Source organism: Alligator mississippiensis, chromosome 2 (genome assembly GCF_030867095.1).
Source record: "Alligator mississippiensis isolate rAllMis1 chromosome 2, rAllMis1, whole genome shotgun sequence".
Taxonomy (NCBI): domain Eukaryota; kingdom Metazoa; phylum Chordata; order Crocodylia; family Alligatoridae; genus Alligator; species Alligator mississippiensis.
In genome coordinates, this window is record NC_081825.1 from 213,038,927 (window position 1) to 213,062,650 (window position 23,724).

The window sequence follows — 23,724 nt, forward strand, 5'->3', positions numbered from 1 at the left end:
TCACTATTCCAAGGGAGTTGGTAACACTGACTTCTTACCCATGAGTGACTAAGGCCCCTGCTACACGTTATATATATTACTCAATTAACTGGTAAATCGCGTAATGAATTTAGACCAGCCACATGTGCAAAGTAATTATCACACCATAAAAATGACTATGCAGCTATAAAAGGAGCCAAGCAGCTACAAAGTTAGTGCTTCAAAACATGTAAGAACCCTATAGCTGGTTTAATTTGAACATGTATCAGGGCTCAAAGAATCAGCAGTTTGCCATTTTCAGATTTTCTTGAGATGTATTTTGCCTGCCATATCAAGACATAATAAAGAATATTTTTTCACATTTATAATGAAGAAAAAAAAATCTTACAAAACTTTTAAGTGTAGACTGCATACCCTCTGGCTCATATATGTAAGAATGTTATGATTAAACAGAAAAATGCTTCATGTTCAATTTTTTCTTATAAAAATGTACAGTGCTCACTATGTAAGAATTACATGACTATGATATAGTAAAATAATCAAATAAATTTGCTTTGCACCCATACTTGCACTTAAAATAGAAGATAATACTGCAAAATAGAATGGTTAACCATCTGTGTCTTGTTAAGCCAAGAAAAGTGAAGAATGCCCACTGATTTGAAAGCATCAGATGGCTTGAATGGTGTAATGCAAGGTATAGGTCAGTCCCTTTGAAACTGACTGCTGACCAGGGTCAAACCGATTTGTGATTTAATGTGTGTATATTTGGATATGACTAATAATGCTTTAATGGCTAACTAATCAGCTGAAGTGTCTTTAAATAAAACAAAAACAACAAAAATAGACTCTGGTGGTGATTCAATATACAAACTTATAATACCATAGCAGTTAGTTATATTAATGACACATTCACCAGATTTCAATGCAATTGTTAAGTTGGTCTATATCCTAAACTTATAACAATAAGAAATACGAAGCTTCTCAATTTTACTTCCATAAATTCTTTACCAATAATGTAGGCAAGGATTTTTTTGATCTATCAAAATATGCTTTAATCTTGATAGTTTACATTTGGTTTGAAGCTTCAAGTAAATATTTTCCATGCTCCTTAATTTATCACTTAGATATTTTACTGAGCTGCCAGAAGTGAAAGACTAGAGTTTTCTCACCTGCTTTTCCCCTGAAATTCTGTTTTAAATAGAAATGCTTTCCCAAATAGGCACCTCTTCATTCCCAATGAAATCAGTGGAAGTTATGCTCTTGTGGAATGATTGGCTCTCAAAATAACAAACTGTTAATTAAGAAAGAGGGCCAGAGCACTGTAATAGCATATGAATTACCAATTCTGATAGATACTATATACATTTTAGTAAATACTTTTCTTTTCTTTAAAAAGAAAGAAAGAAAGAATTTATTCAGTAGATTTCCTGAGAGGGAATAGTATATACCATTTTTTTCTTGCAAAAATCTTCTGATGTCAAGGAAACATGCTTCACCTTAGTGGCTCAACAAGTTTTGCTTTGTTGTTTTTTTTAGTGTTAATTTCGTGCAATGAAACTGCAGCTGTAATAATTAGCTTTGTTAAAGAAAGGCACCCCCTACAATAGAAACTATACACACATCTCACAACCTTCACTTAATTTTAATCATGGTTTGCTCTTCAGCAGAGATGAACATGATGTGGAATAGTGCCTATGTTCCTAGACAGTTTCCCAGATGAGTGACTGCTTATGATGAAAACATATTGTGAAAAGAGACAAAGAGAAGCCCAGTGCACATCATGGAAGTGGTGGATTTTGAAATTAAACCTCCCTCCCCCTCAATAATAAAATAGTAGACCTTTCCAACCAGATTTCAAAGCGCACAATGTGTATTTTGGAACTAGCTACATGCTGGCATGTCTTTAATAATATTAAGTGACTTTATCCTTACATACCTGTAACAATTATTATGGAATTTGTTATAGGAAGAGAGAGTAATTAGACCTCCCCATGCGGCAGATAAGGAGAAGAAAATCTGAGTGGCAGCATCTTTCCACACCTAGGAAAGCACAGAAGATAAAACAGTTTCTGCCTCGGTAAAGGGTTGTGTAAAGTCATAAAAATCAGTAACAGTACTTAATATTACCATTGAGAGCTTAACATACAACTATTTTAAACAATACTAGTGCAACTAATGTCAGTAGGAAAACAGTTATGGACAAATTCTGCCTTCCGTTAGATGATATCCATTTGAATGAATTGAACTTTAGCTCGAATAAGAACATGCCACTTAACTGAGAACAGAATATAATCTTTGGCAGGGAGAGAAGGCATAAATATTCAGTGAATAATGCTCTGTATGAGATAGAATGGATTTGCCATGTTCAAAGAAAACAGTGTAATTCAATACCACTAGGTCATCTTTCAGGTACCCACTCGAAGTGGAATATTCTTCTCTTGATGTAAGTAATTAGCTGTACTTTTATGTTAAAATATACAGTATAAACCAAATTTCATACAGTAAAAGCTGTGTTAACTGGCATGAGTGGGGTAAGGGAGATGCCAGGTATCTAAAAATTCCAGTTATCTGAGGCAGGGGTTTTCAACCTTTTTGAAAAACCCTGCAGTGCAGGGGAGGCAGGGGAGGGACTGGTGGTGGTTGTCACCACATGAGAGCTTCCCCGCCTCCCCCTTCCTGTCTGGCTGGAAATTCTGGTTAATAGAATATTTCACATAGTAGAAGCCAGTTAAAACATCTTTTAAATGTATGAGTTTCAGTGGAAATTGTGACCACTTGCAAGCCAATTTAGTAAAATCAAAATATATACCCCTTGCCCCCCCCCCCCACATCCTGGGTCCAAGAATTCTAAAAAAGTAAAAATCCCAGATACTGTCTGTACTACAGAATATTAGTGATTTTCTAAACAACATGAGCAAGTCTCCAAGCGTTTAGGGCAAGGGTTTTTTTAGATTCACTTTCCAAAATATTTCTTCATCTTTAGTAGAGCTAGTCAAAATTTGCCAATATTGAGTCACTTTATTAAAAATGTTTCAATGAAAACACAAGAAATACATGGTGGGGGAAGGTGTTCCAACCAACTATACTTCTTAATATTGAGAAATGTCTTCAATTTTTTTATTTTTTTAAACAAAGATTATTAAAAAAAAATACTTAAAAAAATAACAGTTCTCCCATTTAGGCTAATAAGTGGGGCCAGGCTTCCAAAATTGTTCAACTCTCAGCATTTCTCATTCTACTTCAGAAAGATTTTCATAAGCTACTTCAGGAATCTCTCTGCTGATTTAGCTAATTGGGAAATGAGTCTTCTGAAAGGTCTAATCACTAAACCTAATTAAAAGTAGTTTTCCCAGGTTTGGTTGCATGGCAATTGGCTTGGAAGAGGTACAAAAATCACAATTATTATATCACCAAAAGGCTGATAGCATATTTCCCTTTGGAACTTGCAATACTCACCCAAGGTCTGATATCTCAACAGAGTCATTCCCAGAGAATACCAAAAGGTTAAGGTAGTTTCTATAAAAACAAATCTCCCTGCCTCTTCTCCATTCACACACACACATTCCTCTCCTCCCCCTGCTTATCCTTGAAGTCTAACCCTTCACTAGATAAGGGAAAAAATTGGAGGTGTGTCTGAAGCCAAACCTCAGATTCAAACAACACCCATCTTTTGAGAGGATCACGTAAGTAAACTGTGTTGTTTCATCTCTCTGAGAGCATTCAAATGACATGGCAAAGATGACAGGGAGATTTCTATTTCTTAATCAGGTCTATCAGGTAGAAATGGTGCTGGGTTTTACAGGGTTAGACACATACTTACATGTTCGGAGAGCCTCAGTTTGCTAACAAAAGTTCTCACCCTCTTTACTTCCCACTGTTGGGTCCCAATATTCTGCTCATACTTATAATGTAAAATGTTTGCACTTTGTTTGGAAAAGTATTATTACTCACAACAACACAGGATTTAAAAAACAAAACAAAAAGCCAAACACACAGAAGCTGCTAATTAACAAATAATTTTTAGTATGCAACCACAAGGGAACTATTTTCCAGCTCTGATCTAGATGCAACTAACATCGCACCTAATTTCTATTGGGAAAGATTATTAAAATGTTGGAAAAATCAGCTGATTTCCTGACTTGTTAACACTTCTTAACAGATTTCATTAATCCTAGTCTTCAAATTTATATGGCTAACTATCTCTCCCTAAGACTTGAATTTAATATCTGAAGTTCACCCTACACTATTATGCCTCTATGGTTGAGCACCCTCTTCAGGCCCTATCTGTTGTCAGCATCAAATTAGTAAATGGTGATGAGGAGGAAGTTAATAACAATAACAATGATGATGATGATGATAAGCAATAAGCTATTAGTTATTAAACATAATTTGTAATTGTATAGGGAAAAGAAGCCATTTTGAAAGGAGACATGACCCCTTTCCTAAGACATGCTGTTGATTTTTCCAGTACTAGGATTTAGGTGCCAAATCTATTAACCTTAACCTTCATTGGACAGTTAGTAGATCTGTTCATCCATAAAATACAGCTGTAGCATGAGGAATGCAGGTGTTCTACATCAGCACAGTTTTATACAGAAATATAATTGAGCAGAGAATGTTATATGACTATATCTGATAACAACTGAAGCAGGATATCCTGTTTCAGAATAATCTTAATTTTTAGTGAATAAAATGCATCTGCTTTCAGGAAATGTGAAGTCATTTACAGAAATAAAACTATACTTCATGTAAGTAGGTTGTGCTATTCATGAAAGTGTAATGCATTCTGCGTACAATAAAATAACAAAGGACAATTCAGAAACCAACTTTTCTAACCCTGTCCTACTTCTCTGTTTTCTTAGTATTTATCATACATCTACTCTGAAACATTCTGTTTTGGGGATTCAGGTAAAATATTCATAAAATATTGCAACAAAATATAAAATAATGTTCATATATATGACATTGCATGTACTTTATACACAGACATAGGTACATGCACACACAGCTGATAAATATCCATGTAACAGGTTATATGGTAGCATAATTAAATATACAACACATTAACAAGATGTGAATAAGGCTGTGCAGATAACATGACATGATAAAAATACCAGTTTTGCACACCTCATATGTATTTGTAATATACAGTAAGTAAAAATCTATATGAATTATTCACCCAATCAGAGTGTTATAACTGGAATAATAAGCCCACCATTGCATCCACTAGTTTCTCCCATTTAGGCGTGATGAAGTACCAAATTCCAGCCCCAGCTCCTGGCAACGTTACTCCTCTGACAAGTAGGATGATAAGCACCACGTAAGGGAACGTAGCAGTAAAATACACCACCTAGAAACACCACAAAAGATTATTGGTTTGGATTATTTGAAGCCATATAAAAAAATCAAGTATGAGTATTATACTCTTCCCTGAAAAAAGAAATTATTCAGCATCAGAGACACTGGCCACAGGCTGCAAAGACAATAGGATTATTTCCCAAGAAACCTGACAAGGCTGTCATTTTTATAGCTCTCCTTGCTAGTGACAATAGCAATGATATTAAAGGCTGAGTCACAGGGTACTGAGGTACTAGACAGTTAAGGGACAGAGTCAGGAGAGAATGGGAATGAAAGTCGGATTTTTCATCCAATTTCAAATATCCAGTCAGGTCCCCAGCAGAGGGAAACTGACCTAGCTCTGTGGTAGTCAAATGAGCAATGTACACTAGGTAAGTATTTGGTTCATTCTCTAACTTCCTCTACATTATTTTCCAGTAAATGGCTAGCCCTGAAAGATTCTTGTTATTGTGTTTGTTTACACTTCTTAATAAATATGCATCGCTATTTAAATAAGTATTGGACCAATGCGATGTTCATTTGAAAATGTATGGGGGAAATAAATTAATTCATGTAGAGAAAGGAATTCACTCATGTAGAGAAAAGAAATAAATTCATTCATGTATGAGGAAAAGAAAGTTCATTTGAAATTAGCAGTGAAAGGAGTGACACTGACTTTAGTGACATTGGGATCAGACACCATGTATCTAATCTCTTGGATTCATTATGAAATATTCCAGAGATTCAGATTATCATGTGAAATTGTTCCAGTTGGTCAGATAAAAAGACTAAATCAAGATCTCAAGTCTGATTTGAAGTGCTTCCCACCTTGGAACTCGAATCTTCAACTTCTACCCGCTGAATTGAAGTGAGTTGTAAACCTATTTTCCTAGCTTCCCCCTTATTTGAAACCTCTCTGGGATTAGCATTTGCCCCTACCCTCAACTCTTGCTGTATAGGCAGTCTTCTCTTCCCCAGTATCTCACCAGCTTTTATTTATGAAACCTCTTCTGGGAAATTGCAGAGGAATGAAGCATTGAGGGACCACAATGATATTTTTGTCCCAGTGCAAGTGATAATGTAAAATTGTGACTGTTCCAAAGTATAATAGGTTGATTATGAGGTATATAAGTAATTGACATCAAAGACACAATATATGACTAAAACATTTAATTGACTAGAACTCCCTAGGTACTCATGATAATCGAATTGCTTATCAAACTCCTGGATACAAACTCCTGGAAGGCTGATTCAGGCTTAATATCAGGAAAAACTTATTCACAGTCAGGGTGTCCAGAATGTGGAATAAACTCCCTCCAGCAGTGGTGCAATCACCTACCCTTGAAATCTTCAAAAGGAGACTGGACAGTCACCTCACTGGGGTCACTTGACCCCAGGTGTCTTTTCCTGCCTAGTGCAGGGGGACTGGACCTGATGATCTGCAAGGTCCCTGCCAGCTCCTAACAACTATGAAACAATGAATCAGTTTCATCTCTTCCTTTCAGCAAACTGCCCATAAACAGATCACAATGTTCTTGTTTATATTAGTTCCTCAAAATAATACATTTAATCAAAAAATGTTGCCCTGTATCATTTGGGTTATGCTGCACCATGGTGGCAGAGTACCCAGCAATGCCACCACAGAAATAAACCCCCGTCCTTGCTCCCACTCTGCATGTGTCAACTCTGAAATGAGGTGGTAAGGACAGCCTGAGGGGTATCCCCAACACTAACATGAAAATCTGAAGCTCAGGCTCTCTCAAGAGCAACAGTCTGGACCATTACCACCTGACTTTCAGAGTTGAAGCATATAAAGTGGGAGGGAGCAGACCAGGATCATTTCTGTGGCATCATCACTGAACTGTTACACTGTGTACATGTAGAGATTTAAAATGTGTGGTAAAATAGTTATTTCCATCACATATCAGGGCTGGGGGCAGGGGAATCTCCAGGCTCCTCACCACCTCAGCTCCAGTTTGGGGTGTGCAGAGTGGAAATGCATGGGTAGGATATATATGTCTTTTTGGCAGCAGTCTCAAGACCAGCGGGACCAGTGTAAACCTACCCAATGAGAGGTAGACACCTGTCTACCTACATCACTTTTGAAAACAGGGTCTAAAACACTTGAGACATTTTTTAAATCTTACCTATATACATGATAGATTTGCTCTGAATATAGGGTGTACAGAAAAAGCTCTTTTGAAAACACAAGAGTATAATCTTAAAATCTGAATAGACTTTAAAGATACCAGAGGCATATTTCATTAAAACATAGTCACTGAACACACAATCATCAATGCAGTTGCAGATGGCATGCACATTAATGCTAGATGAATGAATCATAATTAATATTGCTATAACATGTGCATGGCTAATGAATAAACAATGGTGAGCTGCTTGTTAGAACAAAATTGTTTACAATAGGTTCCTTGATAGTCATTTCTTTAAAAAACAAGCTAGATTGTGAGGTGGCAGGAGAGAGAAAAGACATTGTTGAATTAGCCCCCAAATCTGTACATGTGTGATCTAAAAGTGCAATGAGGAATATTTTCAATTAATACTAATTATTTATCAAAAAGGAGCAATGAGCGTCAAAGCTTACAATCACAGCCTATTGATTATCGTAATTAGAATAAAATACGATGCTGCACTTTTTACCTAGAATTTTCCAATTCTTTACTTAATTCTCATTTTTGTTTAAGAAAAGTGGATAGTGGCTGCTGTCATCTAAGATGACTACTGTTCCCAATTTAATGTGCTGTTTCCCAATAAAACCAATCAGTTGTACTGGTACTAATGGGAACCAATGACTTCAGAAACACTGGATGTGTAAGAAGCAAGAAAATGAGTTTTCTATCTCCCAGGTCTTGTCTATGTACTCCTGTTTAACTCATTCAGTTAAATTAATATAAAAAAGTGTAAAAACACTTTGTCTAGTTTATTTTAATTCAATCAGGAATCCATTTAAGCTAAACTGAAATAGGATCTTGTAACCCTAACTAAGGAGTGTCTATGCGCTTACCCAATTTAAGTTAAATTGTTACTACTTTCCATATAAAGGAGAATACCACAATGAACTGAGCATTCAGTCCTTTTAAATTAGTGTATAGTCTTGGTCCAGTTCCTAGTGGACAGATTATGCAGGTGACAGAACCATATAGCTAACATTAACAGAACTGGCACCCTTTCTAGCCAAATTAATAGGGAACTCAAGAACCTAAGTGACTTGGAAACTGGTAACCTTTTTTTCCACCAAGGAGGTGAACCTACAGAGTAGGCTTGAGGCACATTAGCAATGCCCCAAAGCTTCCTTATTCCTTCCCAGATGAACCTGTGATGAAAGGATTTCAGTCCCGTGCTGGGGGCCAGCATTTTTCATTAGCATTAGGTTCTGTCGCAGGGCACCTTAGTGCCTGCTCCTATAGAGAGGAGAAACTGCCAGGGAGAGAGCCCTGGCAGAGCCAATTGAGCACAGCTGTGGGTTGCCGGAGCAACTAAGGGGAGCCAGCTGCCTGTAGGAGGCAGGGCCTGGCCCTTATAAAGCCCAGGGCCGGAGCCAGGCTGGCAGTTCCCTGTTGGCAGCTGGAGAGGCAGGAGCTCCCTCAGCTGAGATATGGGAAGAAGCCTGAGTTGCAAGTATAGCTCATGATAGCCCTGGAGGCTTGAGCTATGATAATGAGTTATGGCCATGTGGCTTGTGGTTATATTACAGCCTAGGGGCTTGTGGTTTTGCTTTGTGTTTGTGTTATTACACCCGGAGGCTTGGGCGAGGCTGTAGGGGTTGGAGGAGGCCTCAACTATAGGGACCCCAGAGAGTGTGGGGTGCCCTAGCGCCAAGAGGGCACATTATCTGCATAGCGCCAGGGAAGGCGCAGCTCACACGCCAGTGCGTGAGCAACTGGCGGCGAGGAGCGCGGCCAGTGGGTCGCGGGCGCAACCCGTAGGTTGCGGACGGGGACCTAGACCCCGGGTTGCGCGTGGGGGAACATAGACCCCAGCCCCAGGAAAGGGGCAATATTATTGAGTAGCCCAGTGTGGGCACGGCAAACCCCACAGAGGGGGAGCGCCATTGTATGTTATTGAGTAGCCCAGTGTGGGCACGGCAAACCCCACAGAGGGGGAGCGCCATTGTATGTTGTTGAGTAGCCCCGTGTGGGCACGGCGAACCCCAAAGAGGGGGGGAGCACCATACTAAGGAGCCCTAGAGAGAAGGGCAATTACCGAGGAGCCTGAGACGGGCATAGCGAGCCCGGCCGCAGGCTAGTGCGGTAACACCCCTCAGACTGAGGCAGGGCGCTGCGGTTGCCCCGAGAAGACAGGGAGTAGCAGTGCGGGGAGCCAGGGTCAGAGAGGGTGCCCGTGCGGTTGACCCATAGGACCGGGGCCCGCTAGGGAGTCCCTGAGCGGGACCGTACCATCAGGGGAGGCCCAGTGGGAGGCTGGGCACGAGAGAGACAGATCGGACAATGTCCATTACATCTGCGAGGCTTGGGGCGTGGTATCAGGGGAGGTAGGAGCCACGCATAGCCCACAAGGCTAGGGTGTCCGGGGAACACCCACCATATCGGGAGACCCCCAGGGGGTCCGGAAGAACCGCGGGGACAGAGGTCCCGAGTAGCCGTGCCCAGGGAAAACACAAGGCAGCCTCCCATCATTATATTTACCATCAAAGACATGGCGGGCGAGAATTAGAGGGTGCCTTGGGCCGGCCTGTACACGGAGCGAGGGACCTCAAGGAGATCACGGCCCTCCGCGAGGACCCCGGCCGTGACAGGTTCACTTAAAGAAATGGTATTGCTTACCATCTGCAAACCCCAGATTATTCTCTCGATCCTCTCACACTTTGCCCATGCATTTTGAGAGCAAATTTCCTCACTTTGTTACGACATTTAAAGAATCAGATTTTCCCTGAGCCACTTGTTTTCTGCTTATTTTCTATTCTATCCTGTTATTAGTAGCTAAAATATAATCAGGAAGTGATTACTGTATGCTGCTACCCAAATCCATTTGAAAAGGGATGCCCTGAGGTGTTCAGTCCTAAAAGCAATCCTCAAAAGTACACAGCAATGTCTGTAATTCCCATTGTACTTCCTAGAAAATGGAATTCTGGGCTGAGATTTAAACTTTCTTCCTTTAGTAATGTTAGAGATACAGTTTAATTTTAATGTCTGAAGGTGTTTCTACTGTAACTATTAGTATGGTTTTAACAATGTGTACTGTGCAGAAAGATGTAAAGATCTCATTTTTTGCTTATTAGAAACACAGCTGATAAACACATTAAAATAGATCATTTAAAATCTTTGAAAGTCTCTGTAGATTTCTAAGAAGCCTGCGAACTTCTAACTAAAATAATTTGCTGATTCCATTAGTTTCTGGTTAATTAGAAATTTAGGAGAAAATCCTGGTAAAACAATTTAATTGACATTTACTTAAATCAGCCATCTGCTGCCTAGTCCTGCACCAAGTATTCCTACTGAAGTTAACAGGAGTCTTAAATATACAAGGAATATATTTGGATCCAATGCGTTCCACTCCACAATGTTCCCACAATGTGGAAGAAGCTTCCCCAAAATGTCCCACCTGTAATACCAATGGCTATAAGTGTCGCTTCTATCCTGCAGCTTGTCCTTGTTCCCACTTACAATTCTTAATAAGCTCAGTTTCCAGTCAGTTCCCATATAGCTTATGCCGACAGTGCCTTTGAGAGATTCAGCACCTTAGGCTATAGCACTACCAATTTAAAAACAGCCTAGTGCACTGTTACTGATTTATGTTTATAAAGAAAGATTCTTACTTTTCCTGATGTCTTGATTCCTTTAGCAAGGGATAGGTATACAATTACCCAAGCCAGAAAGAGAGACAGTACCAAGGGCCACCTGATTTCACCAGGATATTCAATCCCTGCAGAAATCTTCAACGCAAAGTACCTAAGAGCCAAAAAGTTAGTGACGCTGATAGTAGGCAGTAGTCCATCCCTGAAAGCATTTATACTAGTTTGATATTGCTTATAGTACTGAAAGGGTTTTTTTTCCCATCTACTTCAAGGGCTCCAGTAAATTTTACTTCATTATTATTATTATTATTATTATTATTATTATTATTATTAGCACTGAAGTGGGATTTAGGAGGGCTAATCACGGACCAGGGCTCTATTGCACTAGGCACCCTACAAACAGAAAAATTTAAATATTTATCTCTCTTAAAACTTGGCTCCATCATTCTCCACATCTAAATGTCCATAGTATTGCCTGTGTGTAGTTATAGTTTTATTATCACTCCCCTGATCAATTATTTATTGCATATATGATCCACTTCATGTGATCACCAAACTCTAGCAGGAAAGGAACTGGACATTTTTCAGGGATCTTACTTGAAATATTCTTCACTTCCACTGACAAACGTTTTATTTCCTTGGCTGGTGAAGTTAACCATTGTCAAGTTTGGATAGGCACTCATACAAAAAGTAGAGTTCTTGATTTGTATTTTAGGGTGGTCACCAATGATGCAGGAATCTATCAGGAAAACATACAAATAAAGGGAGAAAAGAACAGGGTTAAATTATTTTCTAGTGCAGGTGGGTAGTTTAGGCAAATTTTGCTTTAGGTAGGCCTATTTAATAATATATTACTATATTAATATATCTTTCTTCTCTATAACACCGTCTGTTCAAGGATCACAATGCACTTTATAAACAGCATTTTACAAAAGGAAAAGACACATAATGTATTTACTATAAAATCTCTGGTAGAAGTGGAGCAGACATACAATGCTAATACATGCCATATAGGGTTATGCCAGTACAAAAGGAATCGGGACTAGAGGTAGAGAGCCTTTTATTAGACCAACTAGATTTTTGCAAAAGAAAAATCTTTAATTGCAAACTTTCAGGCACAAGCACCCTTCATCAGGCATAGGAGAAAAGATTGTAAAAGTTCTTTTAGGTAGAAATGAAGGTTCATATTTTATAGGAGAGTTAAAGATGTGGTAAAATCTCTTGTTTGGAACAGTTCATTTTAGGCTCAGAGAAAAGTTGGAACAGTGTACCTTGAAGTTGCTTGGTGGCAAGAGGGATGTAGTCATATTTCCTTCCTTCTCCTTGCAAAAATCTAGTTGGTCTAATAAAAGATATTGCCTCTACCACGAGTTCTGATTCCTTTTGCCTCTAGGGCAATATGGCTACAACCTGGATGCCCGTAGAAGTCACTCTAGCTCTGGACCGAACTTACCCCCTCAAAGTTAAGAAAAAACAATACCAGGGTAAGTTGTACCAGTATATCAGTCACATATCTGTTCCACTAATAGATTGCATCCCAAGATGACACTCCGCTCACTGAAGACTGGTTCCCCTACTATCTCCTGGCTAGACACTCTAATAAGTCTATTATGGGCAGTCAGCTTAGGATACCTGACCATGTGTCTTTTCTTTAGCATTTACGAAAGCAAAGTCCACTGTAAATTATTCCCTTATAATTAAACTGTGCATCTGAAGGGGCAATGTCCATCTCATTTAGCTGGTGGTGTTATCCTTTTTTCCACAGACAGATAATATAAGATATAAAAAGATTTGTGGATTTGATTCAACAGCTATTATGACTGAGCAAAGGATGCAGATTCAGTCCCCAAGTGACTCATTCCAGCATATAGATAAGCAGGGGCAAAGAACCCAGGACTCTCCTTTTCAACTCTTCTGTTCTGTCTACTAAAATAGATGACAATCCACTCACACATAAACAAATTACACAATCTCATTTCCAACAAGAAGCTAACTATGAAGGACAACTGGGTTCAAAGTACACTGCCATAAATGTTAAAGAAGGTAACATGGTTGTATTTTAGCCACAGAATTATCTAACTAAAATCCTAGAGATCAATTTTGTGGGAATTTGGATCCAGAGCTAGATGTCACTCCGTAGATATTCCCATAACATGCAGTTAAACTCAAGATCTGAAAACCCCCGACTGGAGAAATCTTAAAGTCATTCTGGATCCAAATTATGTGACCTGAAGTAATTATAGCTTGACTCAAAATCTTCTATGATTGCATTTATGACTGGCTTTACCAAACATTGCAAAGGTCACCAATGTGTTAAAAAAACAAGTGAATCCACAGTTCTTTAATTTGAGTAAGAAAAGAAGATTTTCTAAATGGATTTGCTGTGAGATATCTGACATATTGTGTTTGTGTGTCTATACGGTGTGTATGCGAAAGAGATTGGGAGTGTCTTCACATTCGCTTTAATGAGCAGTAGTCTATTTTACTGCACATTAAAGCACCACATAGAAAACTGCAATTATGTTAATGAGCAGTAAAATAGGCTACTATACCTTAAGTGTCATGTAAAAACCATGCGAATTCATTACTGCGCATTAAGGAAGCCTAATGTGTATTTCTTTAGTACCTCATATTGGAGGTACTAAATTTAATGCACATTAGAAAAAGCACCTTAATGCACAGGTAGACACACCCTTTGGGCGTGTCTACATGTGCATTACATTTACTATACAGTAATTTACTGTGCAGTAAGCGGGTTTAGGCCAGCATCTGCACGTGCAGACATTAAAATGCAATAACGCTGTGTGTGGACTGACATGGGACTAAAATTAGTCCCAAGTCAGTCCATACACAACACAGTGTTACTGAGCAGTAAGACATCATGCATTACTGTGCAGTAACTAATTAGGTGCAAGTTTGATACCTGCATGATGCAGGTATCAACTTTATGCACAAGTTGTTGTAAGTCACCATATTTACTGTGCAGCATGGGCATGCACATATAGCCTGTACTGTGCAGTAATTTTTGCTTACTGTGCAGTAATTTTGCTTACTGTGCAGTAAATGTTCACATATAGACATGCCCATTATGTATCTATGTAATCTACTGAGGCTCATCAACTTCCTAACTCAGAACTTTCACAATTATAAATTAGTGCTCTCAGTTACCCTGGATGGAATTACTGCATTGGGTCACCTATGAGTTGTCCAATGTTACAGGATATTTGTGATAAAATAATAAAAAAAAATACATAAAATGAAGAAGGTTATCCAGCCACAGCAAGAAGCCTGTACTACCCCTTGGCATTGATCAGTATAGCTAGCTGCCACTGGGGGGCTTAGGTTGTTGCTCAAAAGCAAACTCAAACTGCTCAGAAATTTGTATTGTCATAATGCAAGCAACCAGCAGAGGGAGGCATTAGGTTGTCATTGCCTTTCTCCCCTGATGCTTTCCTATCATTTCTACCTGCTTGTGGATGTGAAGGCCTTTATACCTGGAACTCCCATGAGAAAATATATGGTAATTTGTCAGATTATATCCCAAATTTGCTTCCTCTGCCTATAATCATAGGGCAGAGGGTTGGACAGGACTTCAAGTGTCATCTACTCCAATCCTCTGTGCAGAAGGCAGGATTTGCTATTCCGAAATCATTCCAGACAGATGCTTATCCAGACTCTTCTGGAAAAACTATAAAGGAGAGTCCATAACTTTTATAGGCAGCTTGTTCCATTGTCTTACTATTCCTATGGTTAGAAAGTTCTTCCTGAGATTTGATTGAAATATGCATTGCTGTAATTGAAGCCTAATTCCTTGTGTCCTGTCCTCTGTGGCAAAAGAAAACAGTTTCTCGATCTCCTTTTAAGGCAGCCTTTCAAATAATGGAAACCTACTACCATATTCCGTTTTCATCCAACTAAACATACCTATTCCTTCCAGTCTTGTGCACCTTGTATTCGAAACCCTTTATCATCTTCGAAGTGTGCCTCTAGACCCTCTCCAGTTTCTCTTTCTCAAACTACAGTGGAAAAACTAGACAAGGTAGTCCACTACTATACATAGTCATGCGACACTATGCAGGGATAATAATTAATATCCTTCACATTTAAAGGAAACCTTTCAATACAATGGCAGCCTCAGTGTGTGTGTGAGTGCATGTCTATACCCTCTTTCCCTGTCAACATTCACTCATACTCTCAGAAAATGAATCATACATAAACACTAGAATTGTTTCTTCCCTTTCCTGATGCAAATACACTTTACTGAGCAATATGACTACATTACACAAACAAGTAGCAACTTTGCAGTCTTTGCTACAACAGAAATGCTTAGGTTACATATCTAGCTGCAAACCATCCTATTTTTATTGAATCACAGTAGGTGTTGGGAGTGATTGACACATAAGGTCACTTCTGCTGCACTGCAGCAATTCCATACAGCATTAAATGTTTATAGCTTCGCTCTCTTAAGCCTTTGGTTTTCTTGCACTATTCACTTGTTAGCAGCAGAGGGCACAGTTGTACTTTCAATGTTAATCCACTGCAACCATGCTCAAAGAAGTCTTCATTTGTTTGTATGCAGTGTTATTCATCAAAGCCAAACACTCATACAAGAGAAATAATGATTAGACTAAATTGGAAGATGTTAGCATAAAATTACATTTACTTGGGCAATTATTAATAAATAAAAGCAGACATTTTTAGATCAGAAGAGCACTTTAATTACATTCCAGAAGTAACTGTGCTTGTTTTTTCATATAAGAACATTGATATGAATTTTATATGCTTCCAACACCTGTCAGGGCTAATATTTTAAGACATCCCAAATCTCTCCATTGTGCAGGTCAAGCTAAAATATAATCTCTTCAGAGAAGTTGGTTTCACCAATAAAATTTTAGCTATGAGAAAAGTAGGAAGGTATTAGCTGTAAGGTAGGAACCAATCATGTTTGTGGTATATCGTTAAAACGTAAAGCCTTTGGATTCAGCGAAGTGCTAAGCCCATGTTTGACTTAAAACACCAGGAGCAGACACTTGTCTGCAGCTTGCTTGCTTGTGCCTAAAGTTAAGCTCATGCTCAAGTGTTTTGCTAAATGGAGACATAGTACTGTATTCAGGATACGCTTTCTTAGCATTTGTCAGTACAGGATATTAAATGATTTAAGCAGAGAAGGGGTTATATTTTAGGTATTCAGTTTTGAAAGGGAGTTTTTGAGGTTTTTCAGGTGTATACATGAAACCACTTACAACTAACACCTAGTTCATCACCTATCTTTCCAAGGTGAAGAATAAAGAGACACAATAAAGAAATAAAGGAGTTTTCTATCTAGAGGTCATAGATAGATGTGAAAGGCGGACTTCAGAACAGTAGAGCTAAGACTCAGATTGTTCTGTGGATCAATTCAACTGCAGCGTAAGCATTCACAAGCTCCGCTGAACCAAGTCTGACTACATCAGGTTGGAATTTGGCCTGTAATCCCAATCAGAATTAAGCACAGATATATATACCAATTTTCACTGACTTCATAGCAGAGGGTCAAATGCTAAATTACTTAGCCTGACTCCTCATTTAAGTCCTTTATATCCATTTTAAATGAATGGGGAGTGGCAGGGGGTTAAATCTTAAAAGCAAACATCTTTATGTCTTATTATGTTCCTACTGCTTCTTGTACATTTGTAAAGCTGAGCAAATAAACTCATAAGGAATAATACACTCAGTCATTTTTCCTCTCTGTTGGATTGGTGACTCATACATCCACCAATAGATGATGGTTTGTTGAATTTACTGTTATTTGATGAGATTTGCCATTTCTTTTCTACCAGGTATTCAGAATGAAAAGTCATTATTATTCATTTAAAAGTAGCTTCCTACTTCCTAACTACCACTACTGAGAACTGAACGAATGAGCATTCACACTTGCAATCCCATTAACTAGACTATTTTCAGTAAGCATATTCATCAGATACGTAAATGGAATAAGCGAGTTTCTTTGAAAACATGAAAAGGTTCATTCTGCGGTATTTCACGGTGCAATCCAAGTCAATGACATTTGGATCAGGCTTCTACAACACGCATAGTCATAAAATGAAAGATCTGACTCAGCCCTGCAGGCCAATAGAAAAACTTGTGCAGTGATTGCACACTCTGGGCAAGATTTATTGCTGATATAACTGAAATGTAATCAATGAGGTTACACTATATATAAATTTGGTTCACCTGGGTTCCTTCATACTGCATCAATGACCGAAATATGCACCCATCATCAGGCTTCCCTGTTCCACCCCCAAAATGGCTTTGTTAACCAATGAAGATTATATATCAGTGATTAATAAGGTGTAATCAGTAAATGGTCATTTTAATGATCCATTGCATAAGGAAGTGTCTTCTGTAGCCTTATCAGTCTAAATGCACTGAATTGCATTTAACCTTGAAGCATAAGATGACCTTGCAAGTGCTACAATATTATAGAACAGACTTGGTTGGTTTAAAAAAAAAAAATCAACAATTTATTTTGTGGGAATTTTTTGGTTAACCATTTATAATTTTTTCAGGCTTTTTCAGCTTTTAAACAAAATTTCCAATTTCAAAAACTATATTAAGTAAAAAGAATTAGAGTTAAACATTATATTTTTTTATTAAAAACCAAAAGAATTGGACTTTAAATTGTATTTTTATCAAAAACCAAAAGAATTAGATTTAAACATTATATTTTTTTATCAAAAAACTGCTGAAAACTAGATTCTTTTTGTGGAATAGAAACTTTCTGGTGTCTGTCTTTTTTAATTGAAAAACCAGGAAATGTGAGTCAATGTGAAAAGTTAGGTTTTTTTTTCACCACAATAAAAATTCCATTTCATTTTTCTACTTCAGTCTTGAAAAAAAGAAAAATCAGTGGGGAAAAGATGAGCCTGCAGATCTCAAAGAAAACTTCACATATGGCTGACTAGACCAATTTACCAAACGATACCTCCGCCGAGATACAGAACTTGATGTCACCCAAATAAAAACCACAGTATTCCTCCCTCATGACCTCTTAGATCCACAACATAAGCCTTCCTCATCTAAACAGTATGGAAAAGTCCCACACACACACTATACAGCGATAGGAGTACACACCCCAACTTACCTAGTAAAAGTTTGTTTTTATCTTTACAGTCTGGTGTGTTCCAGGGATTGTTACAGGAAGCCCAAGGTAATACAGGTACAAAGGATGCAAAAAGGTAGAAAAGTGTGTAGCACAGAATAATATTATAATATATGGCTATTAGAACAGAGATGATCAGCATAGCAATGCCACAGCCTGCAAAAAAATAGAGAGAGAGAGAGGAGAGCAGGAAAAGAGTATAATTGCACTGATAAATGTGTGGTATCAATTAACTACAAGATATAAGACCAAGCCCTTGTCTGTGTAAAGAAACATTTTCATTTGGTGCAGATATAAAATGTATCTCCAAGAAGGAGGGTGGATATATAACATATATAATAGTTGCCTTGCACCCTCCCAGCACTGGATATGCAAGTCAATGACAGATCCCTCTGTTTTCTTTTTAAATAGTCTGAAACAGAAGTAAAAAGGAGGGTGTAATTGTGAAAGAGCCTGGTGTGAAGCGCTGCGTGGCAATGCTCAGAGCAGCGGAGAGCTCGGCACCAGGGGCTCTTGGAAGAGCGTTTCAAGGTCAAAGCGGGACCGCATTGCACAACCCGGGGGAGGTAGCAGCGCCATCCCAAGAGGGCTTTTTGTTTGCTCGGCTCACCTTGTAAGGCAGGAATGGCTTTCCAGACAGACACGGGTCCCTGACTAGCAAACTGCCCCAGTGACACTTCCAAGAGGAAAATGGGAATCCCAGCTAGAGCCAGCATCATCAGGTAGGGGATGAGAAACGCACCTTGAGGGGAAGAGAAGGCAAATCTGAGCTCGTGGGAGGGGGGACCACACAGTTCTCAGGGCAACCAGGACCTGTGGACTAAGGAAGCCCTGAGCAAACCCACTCCGTTGGAGCCGTCTAGGCAAACTGAGGATGTGCACCCATCCTGCTTTGGCTGGACGCGGACTGAGTGTCTGTCTGACTCGGGCACCTCCCAGATCCCATGCTCTCCAGGGTGTTTGACTAGCTCAAATGGGGTATCAGAGGGTTTCCTCTCCTTCCCGATTGATCTGGCCCACTTCTAGGGTGTCCAGAGCAGCGCTCCAGGCTCTAGTCTTTGGGATGGAAAGGAAAGCCTGGCTTGCTGCAGGTGGTGACGCTAATTAATTAAATCAGAGTTAATTTCCCTCATCAGCTCCAACTGCGCCCTGCTTGGTTTGTCGAAGGGAACGGGGGTCAGGGTAGCGTGGTGGTCAGGAGGAGGAGGAGGAGGAGGAAACCGGGCAGCACCAGCCCCGGGGTGTATTGTAGGAAAGGTGTCTACCCCGGAGCGTAGCCAAGCAAGCGTGTTCTCCCTAGGACAGGGAAAGCCCTCGTATCTCGGAGCTCTAGGATCAGATTGCATTCAACAGTGATTAGGCAACGCCAGGGACCTTCGCGGCAGGAACTGTACATCTACACATGGATTGCCATGTACTGGGGGTCAGACCATGGGGCCGTTTTACCCAGAGAGTGGATGCTGAAAGGGAGAGCCAAGCAGGGGGTTATTCCCCTCCCTGCTCCTCTCTCACTTGCAGCCTCCAGTGTTTAAGGTCTAGGAAGCTCTGATTCAGAGGCTGTGCCCCTCGCTGCCACGGCCAATAGGTACTGGAGCCCCTTTCCTCCACAAATGTCTCCAATCCCTTGGGTCGTTTATTTTCTCTCTGCTGTAGACTTTTGCTATTGTGTTGAAGAGGGCAAAAGCGTACTAATTAGGAACGATCCCCGGGGTATCTTTCCAAAGCAGTGGTGCAGATCTGAACTGTTCCTGATCTCCTTAGTCTCAGCTACCGTGGTAGAACAGCACTAGGAGAGGGTGAGAGGGGAGCGCCAGCGCAACCCGGGACATTACACAGCGGATCCCATAACGCACCCGCACTCGCACCATCAGACCTGGAGCTCAGTGCCCAATGCGGCACTGAGCACAGCAGGAGAAAATGCAGACCCGGACTTTGTTATAATACCTGCCCAGATCGCTGCGCTTTAAAGAAAAGACGCAGTTCCGTGAGATCTTTGATGCCCTGTAGTTGCAGCAAACCCTAATACGTGGGGGGAAATTTGGTAATTTAAAGGGGTGTTGGAAATCCACGTCAAATTTCCATGCACACTTATTTGTGTTCCGCAGGGAGGATCAGCCCAGTGCTCATTTAAAGAGTTCACAAGGAAATTCCCTCGAAGTGGATTTTGTTCTTCCTCAAACGGAAGGAGCCTTATATGAGGCTTTAAACAATTACAGTGTCCAGGCATATTCAGACAATATAAATATAACACAGGCAGCAGTCTCACGATTACCACAATTGTGTGTGTGTATTAGATAGATAGATAGATAGATAGATAGATAGATAGATAGATAGATAGATAGATTCTTAAAAACCTCCAAGGACTCTCCATCCTTCGAGGTTTTTAAGACCCTGCTAGACAAAGCTTTGGTTGGGATAATCTAGTTGGGGATGGTCCTGCTTTGAGCAGGGGGTTGGACTAGATGACCTCCTGAAGTCCTTTCCAACCTTCATTTTCTATGATTCTATAAATAGACAGAGATTTCTGTTTTGCTATCGCTATAGAAATTTCTATATGGCTATCTCTATAGAGATTTCAATATATAGAGAGATATCAATACATAGATATTATATAATAATTATATATATTTAATTGGATTGTATTATGCATTTAATTGGATGATATATATTTATGGATTATGTATAGATTTAATTGGATATCAAGAAAACTAGCGATAATCGAAAGTTCAACCTGTGCGCACCCTCACTGAACTGAGTAAAAAAAAAAAATCCCTTCGTTTTAGCCTAGCCAGATGTCCCCCCCACCAAGTGAACTGTGATAAAAAAAGCGAGCTGAATTTTAACAAATGGGATTTACGCATCCGTTCTCCCCCACATTGATTTTATGTCCTGGGCTGATCATTATTCGGACTGTTGAAAATTACTCTTTTTTTTTTCCAGTTGGGTTTCAAAAAGGTATTCGCAGCACAACTGGAAACCCTCCCATGCCCTGGTTGCGACTACAATCTTGCAAAGCTTTCCCCTCTCTTTTCTACGTGCTTCTCCATCTCTTGTTCTCACTTTGCTGTCCAACCCCACGGGTTTAAATTAAACGGGTTTAGATTAAACCCTCTGCAAACAATTGACGTGAAACCTGAGTGTTTTGGGGGGGTATGGGGGGGGGGTTGTTTTATTTTTCTCTTTGCCCGGAAAGATTCTTTGCACGGATCTGATCCACTCGTTTTGTCCATTCTCCTCCCTGCCTGGGCAGCATTAGGTGCACATGTGAAGGGGCAACACCGAGTGCAGCTCACCACCATTCAGACACGAAGATGCTGTTATTAGTGAGCAGCTTCAACGCAACTCCCACCCCCCTCTCGCCCCCCAACCATGTGCCTGAGGATTTGAATTTAAAACCTTGCGGGTCCGCTGGATGCGTGTTAAATGTCTCCCCCTTCTCCCTCCCCCGCTATGTGCCAGCGCAGTATCACTTGCAGGGCTGCAGAGTGTAGAAAGACAGGAAAAGCCATACCTCCCCCATTCTTAAAGGCCAGGTACGGGAACCTCCAGACATTGCCCAGCCCCACTGCATAACCCACCATGGAGAGGATGAAGTCCAGCTTGCTAGACCAGTTCCCTCGGGCTTTATTCTCATCCCCTTCTTCGTCATCCTGAAGAGGGGAATAGGGGGAAAAACAGTCACACGAGAGACAGCCGCTGTCGCAACCACCCATCTCAACTGGGTCCAGTAGCAAGAGGTGGTTAGAAGGCAGTGGGAAGAGACCCCCAACCCCAGGGCAAGGATTTCTCAGCAGATCTCGGGTGCCCCCCTCTGTCACCCTACCCCCAACCATCAGATGGGTCCTGGCGCTTCTGGGGGGGCGGGGGTACCATACACACCCTGCTGACCCCTGAGCCAGGGAGGGATCACTGACCCCTGGGACAGGGGAAGGATCACGGAGCTTTAGTGACTGCAAAAGAAGATCTCGAGAGCCCAATCCCATGTCCCTGATAGCCCCAGGGCCTGGGAGTGAAACACCAATTGGCTTCCCCAGCTCCAGGCCCAGCAGGAGGTCCCAGGGGTCTGCTTTGCCTCCTAGCTCCCCAGTGCCCACCCATGCATATGGGCAGGGGCGAGCCCCGAATCCGCGGCCAGGGGAAGACTGGCACCGGCTAGGAGGAGAGGTCCAGCTCCGGGCGGGGGGACGCAGGGCAGGGGATCAGGTGCCTGCCCAGCGATCCTAAATAAGCGTGATCTGCCCACCAGGCAGCGATTGCTTTGGAAGCCCTTGGGGGTCGCGGGGCCGGGGGTTGCTTTGGTGGGTCGATGGCTTGGTTGCAGGAAGCGACACCCCCAGGGCCGAGGGGCACTGATACCAGAACAAGGCCGGGGGGGGGGGAAGAGATCGCCCCAGAGCTCCCGGATCCTTCGTGTGTCCGTTTGATCCCAGGTCTCCAGAGGGACCTGGCCAAGCCGACTCCCGCCAGACACTTGGTGCAAATTCGCATCAGGATTATTCGTCCCCAATTTAGGATCCCCCCCACCCCCCGCGCTCCTGTGTGACAGGGACAGCCACGGCTCAGCGAGCGCCTCGGAATTAGCTTGGCACTATCGATCCCCCATTTTCTCCTGGCTAATAAATAAGCAGCGGCAGGAAAAGCGAGCTGGGGCCCGTGGCACGTCCTCAGCACCCGCCTCCCGAGCCCCGCAGTGCGTGATCCACCCGAGCGGGGCTGGGGGGAGGAACTACGGGGCAGCAACTCACCCCATTGACGCTGCCAGGAAGAACAGAAGTGTTCCCATCTGTGCCCAGCACCACGGTGCTCTGGCTCATGGGCAGCCAGCCGCCTTTGGCATTGTTTTGCTCCAGCGTGCTCTTCCCAAGGCTCTGATTAGCTTCCCCATCTAGGCTTTGCAAAGCGGGGATTTTGCAGTGGGGGATCGGGGCCAAGCCCGTGGGCCCCGCGCTGAGGATGCTCTTGAGCGGACACGTCTCGATAGGATCCTTGCGGAGGGTGGCGTTGGCTGGCCCAGAGCTGCTGCTGCTGAGCTTGCAGATCCCAACTTTGGTCCTCTCCAAATCGTTTGCCTTGGCTTCTTCAGGGGAAACAGGTCTGCTGCCAGTGGAGGCCTTGGCCAAGGGGCACGGGGCCTGCGGAGGGAGGCTCTGCTGCTCATTTTCAGGGCTGAGGCTTGTAATTCCTGCGCCTTCAATTTGTCCAGGAACAACTGTTTCGGAGCCGTCCGCAGTCAGCTTGTTCATATCCTTTTGACAGGCGTAATCCTAAAAGGACAACGTCACATACTTTACCAAAAAAAAACAACAAAAAACAAAACCCCAAACCTTCAATATTTCACAAAAAACACTATGCGGACAGGGGCACGGGAGACAATTTTGCTGGGTCTGAAGGCTTCGCGGGGTCTGCCATGTACCTGGCCGTCTCCAGTCCTTATTCAAAACGCTACGGCTCGGGAAAGATCATAGAGAAGGCCCCAAAGCCATGTATTAAAAAA

General features: G+C 41.4%; 1 protein-coding gene across 1 annotated transcript in view; it reads right to left on the reverse strand.

Annotated features, from left to right (window-relative positions):
* The window catches only part of SLC6A5 (solute carrier family 6 member 5), a 55,429-nt gene extending 36,457 nt beyond the window's left edge, over window positions 1–18,972 (reverse strand). The window contains exons 1-6 of the mRNA XM_019476652.2: window positions 18,841–18,972; window positions 18,213–18,386; window positions 11,687–11,828; window positions 11,111–11,243; window positions 5,195–5,329; window positions 1,916–2,019 (exon numbers count right to left, since the gene is read on the reverse strand). Of these exons, the coding sequence (XP_019332197.1) occupies window positions 1,916–2,019; window positions 5,195–5,329; window positions 11,111–11,243; window positions 11,687–11,828; window positions 18,213–18,386; window positions 18,841–18,949 (797 nt within the window). The 5' untranslated portion in view covers window positions 18,950–18,972. The remainder of the gene's footprint in view (window positions 1–1,915; window positions 2,020–5,194; window positions 5,330–11,110; window positions 11,244–11,686; window positions 11,829–18,212; window positions 18,387–18,840) is intronic.
* Window positions 18,973–23,724: the final 4,752 nt, after the last annotated feature.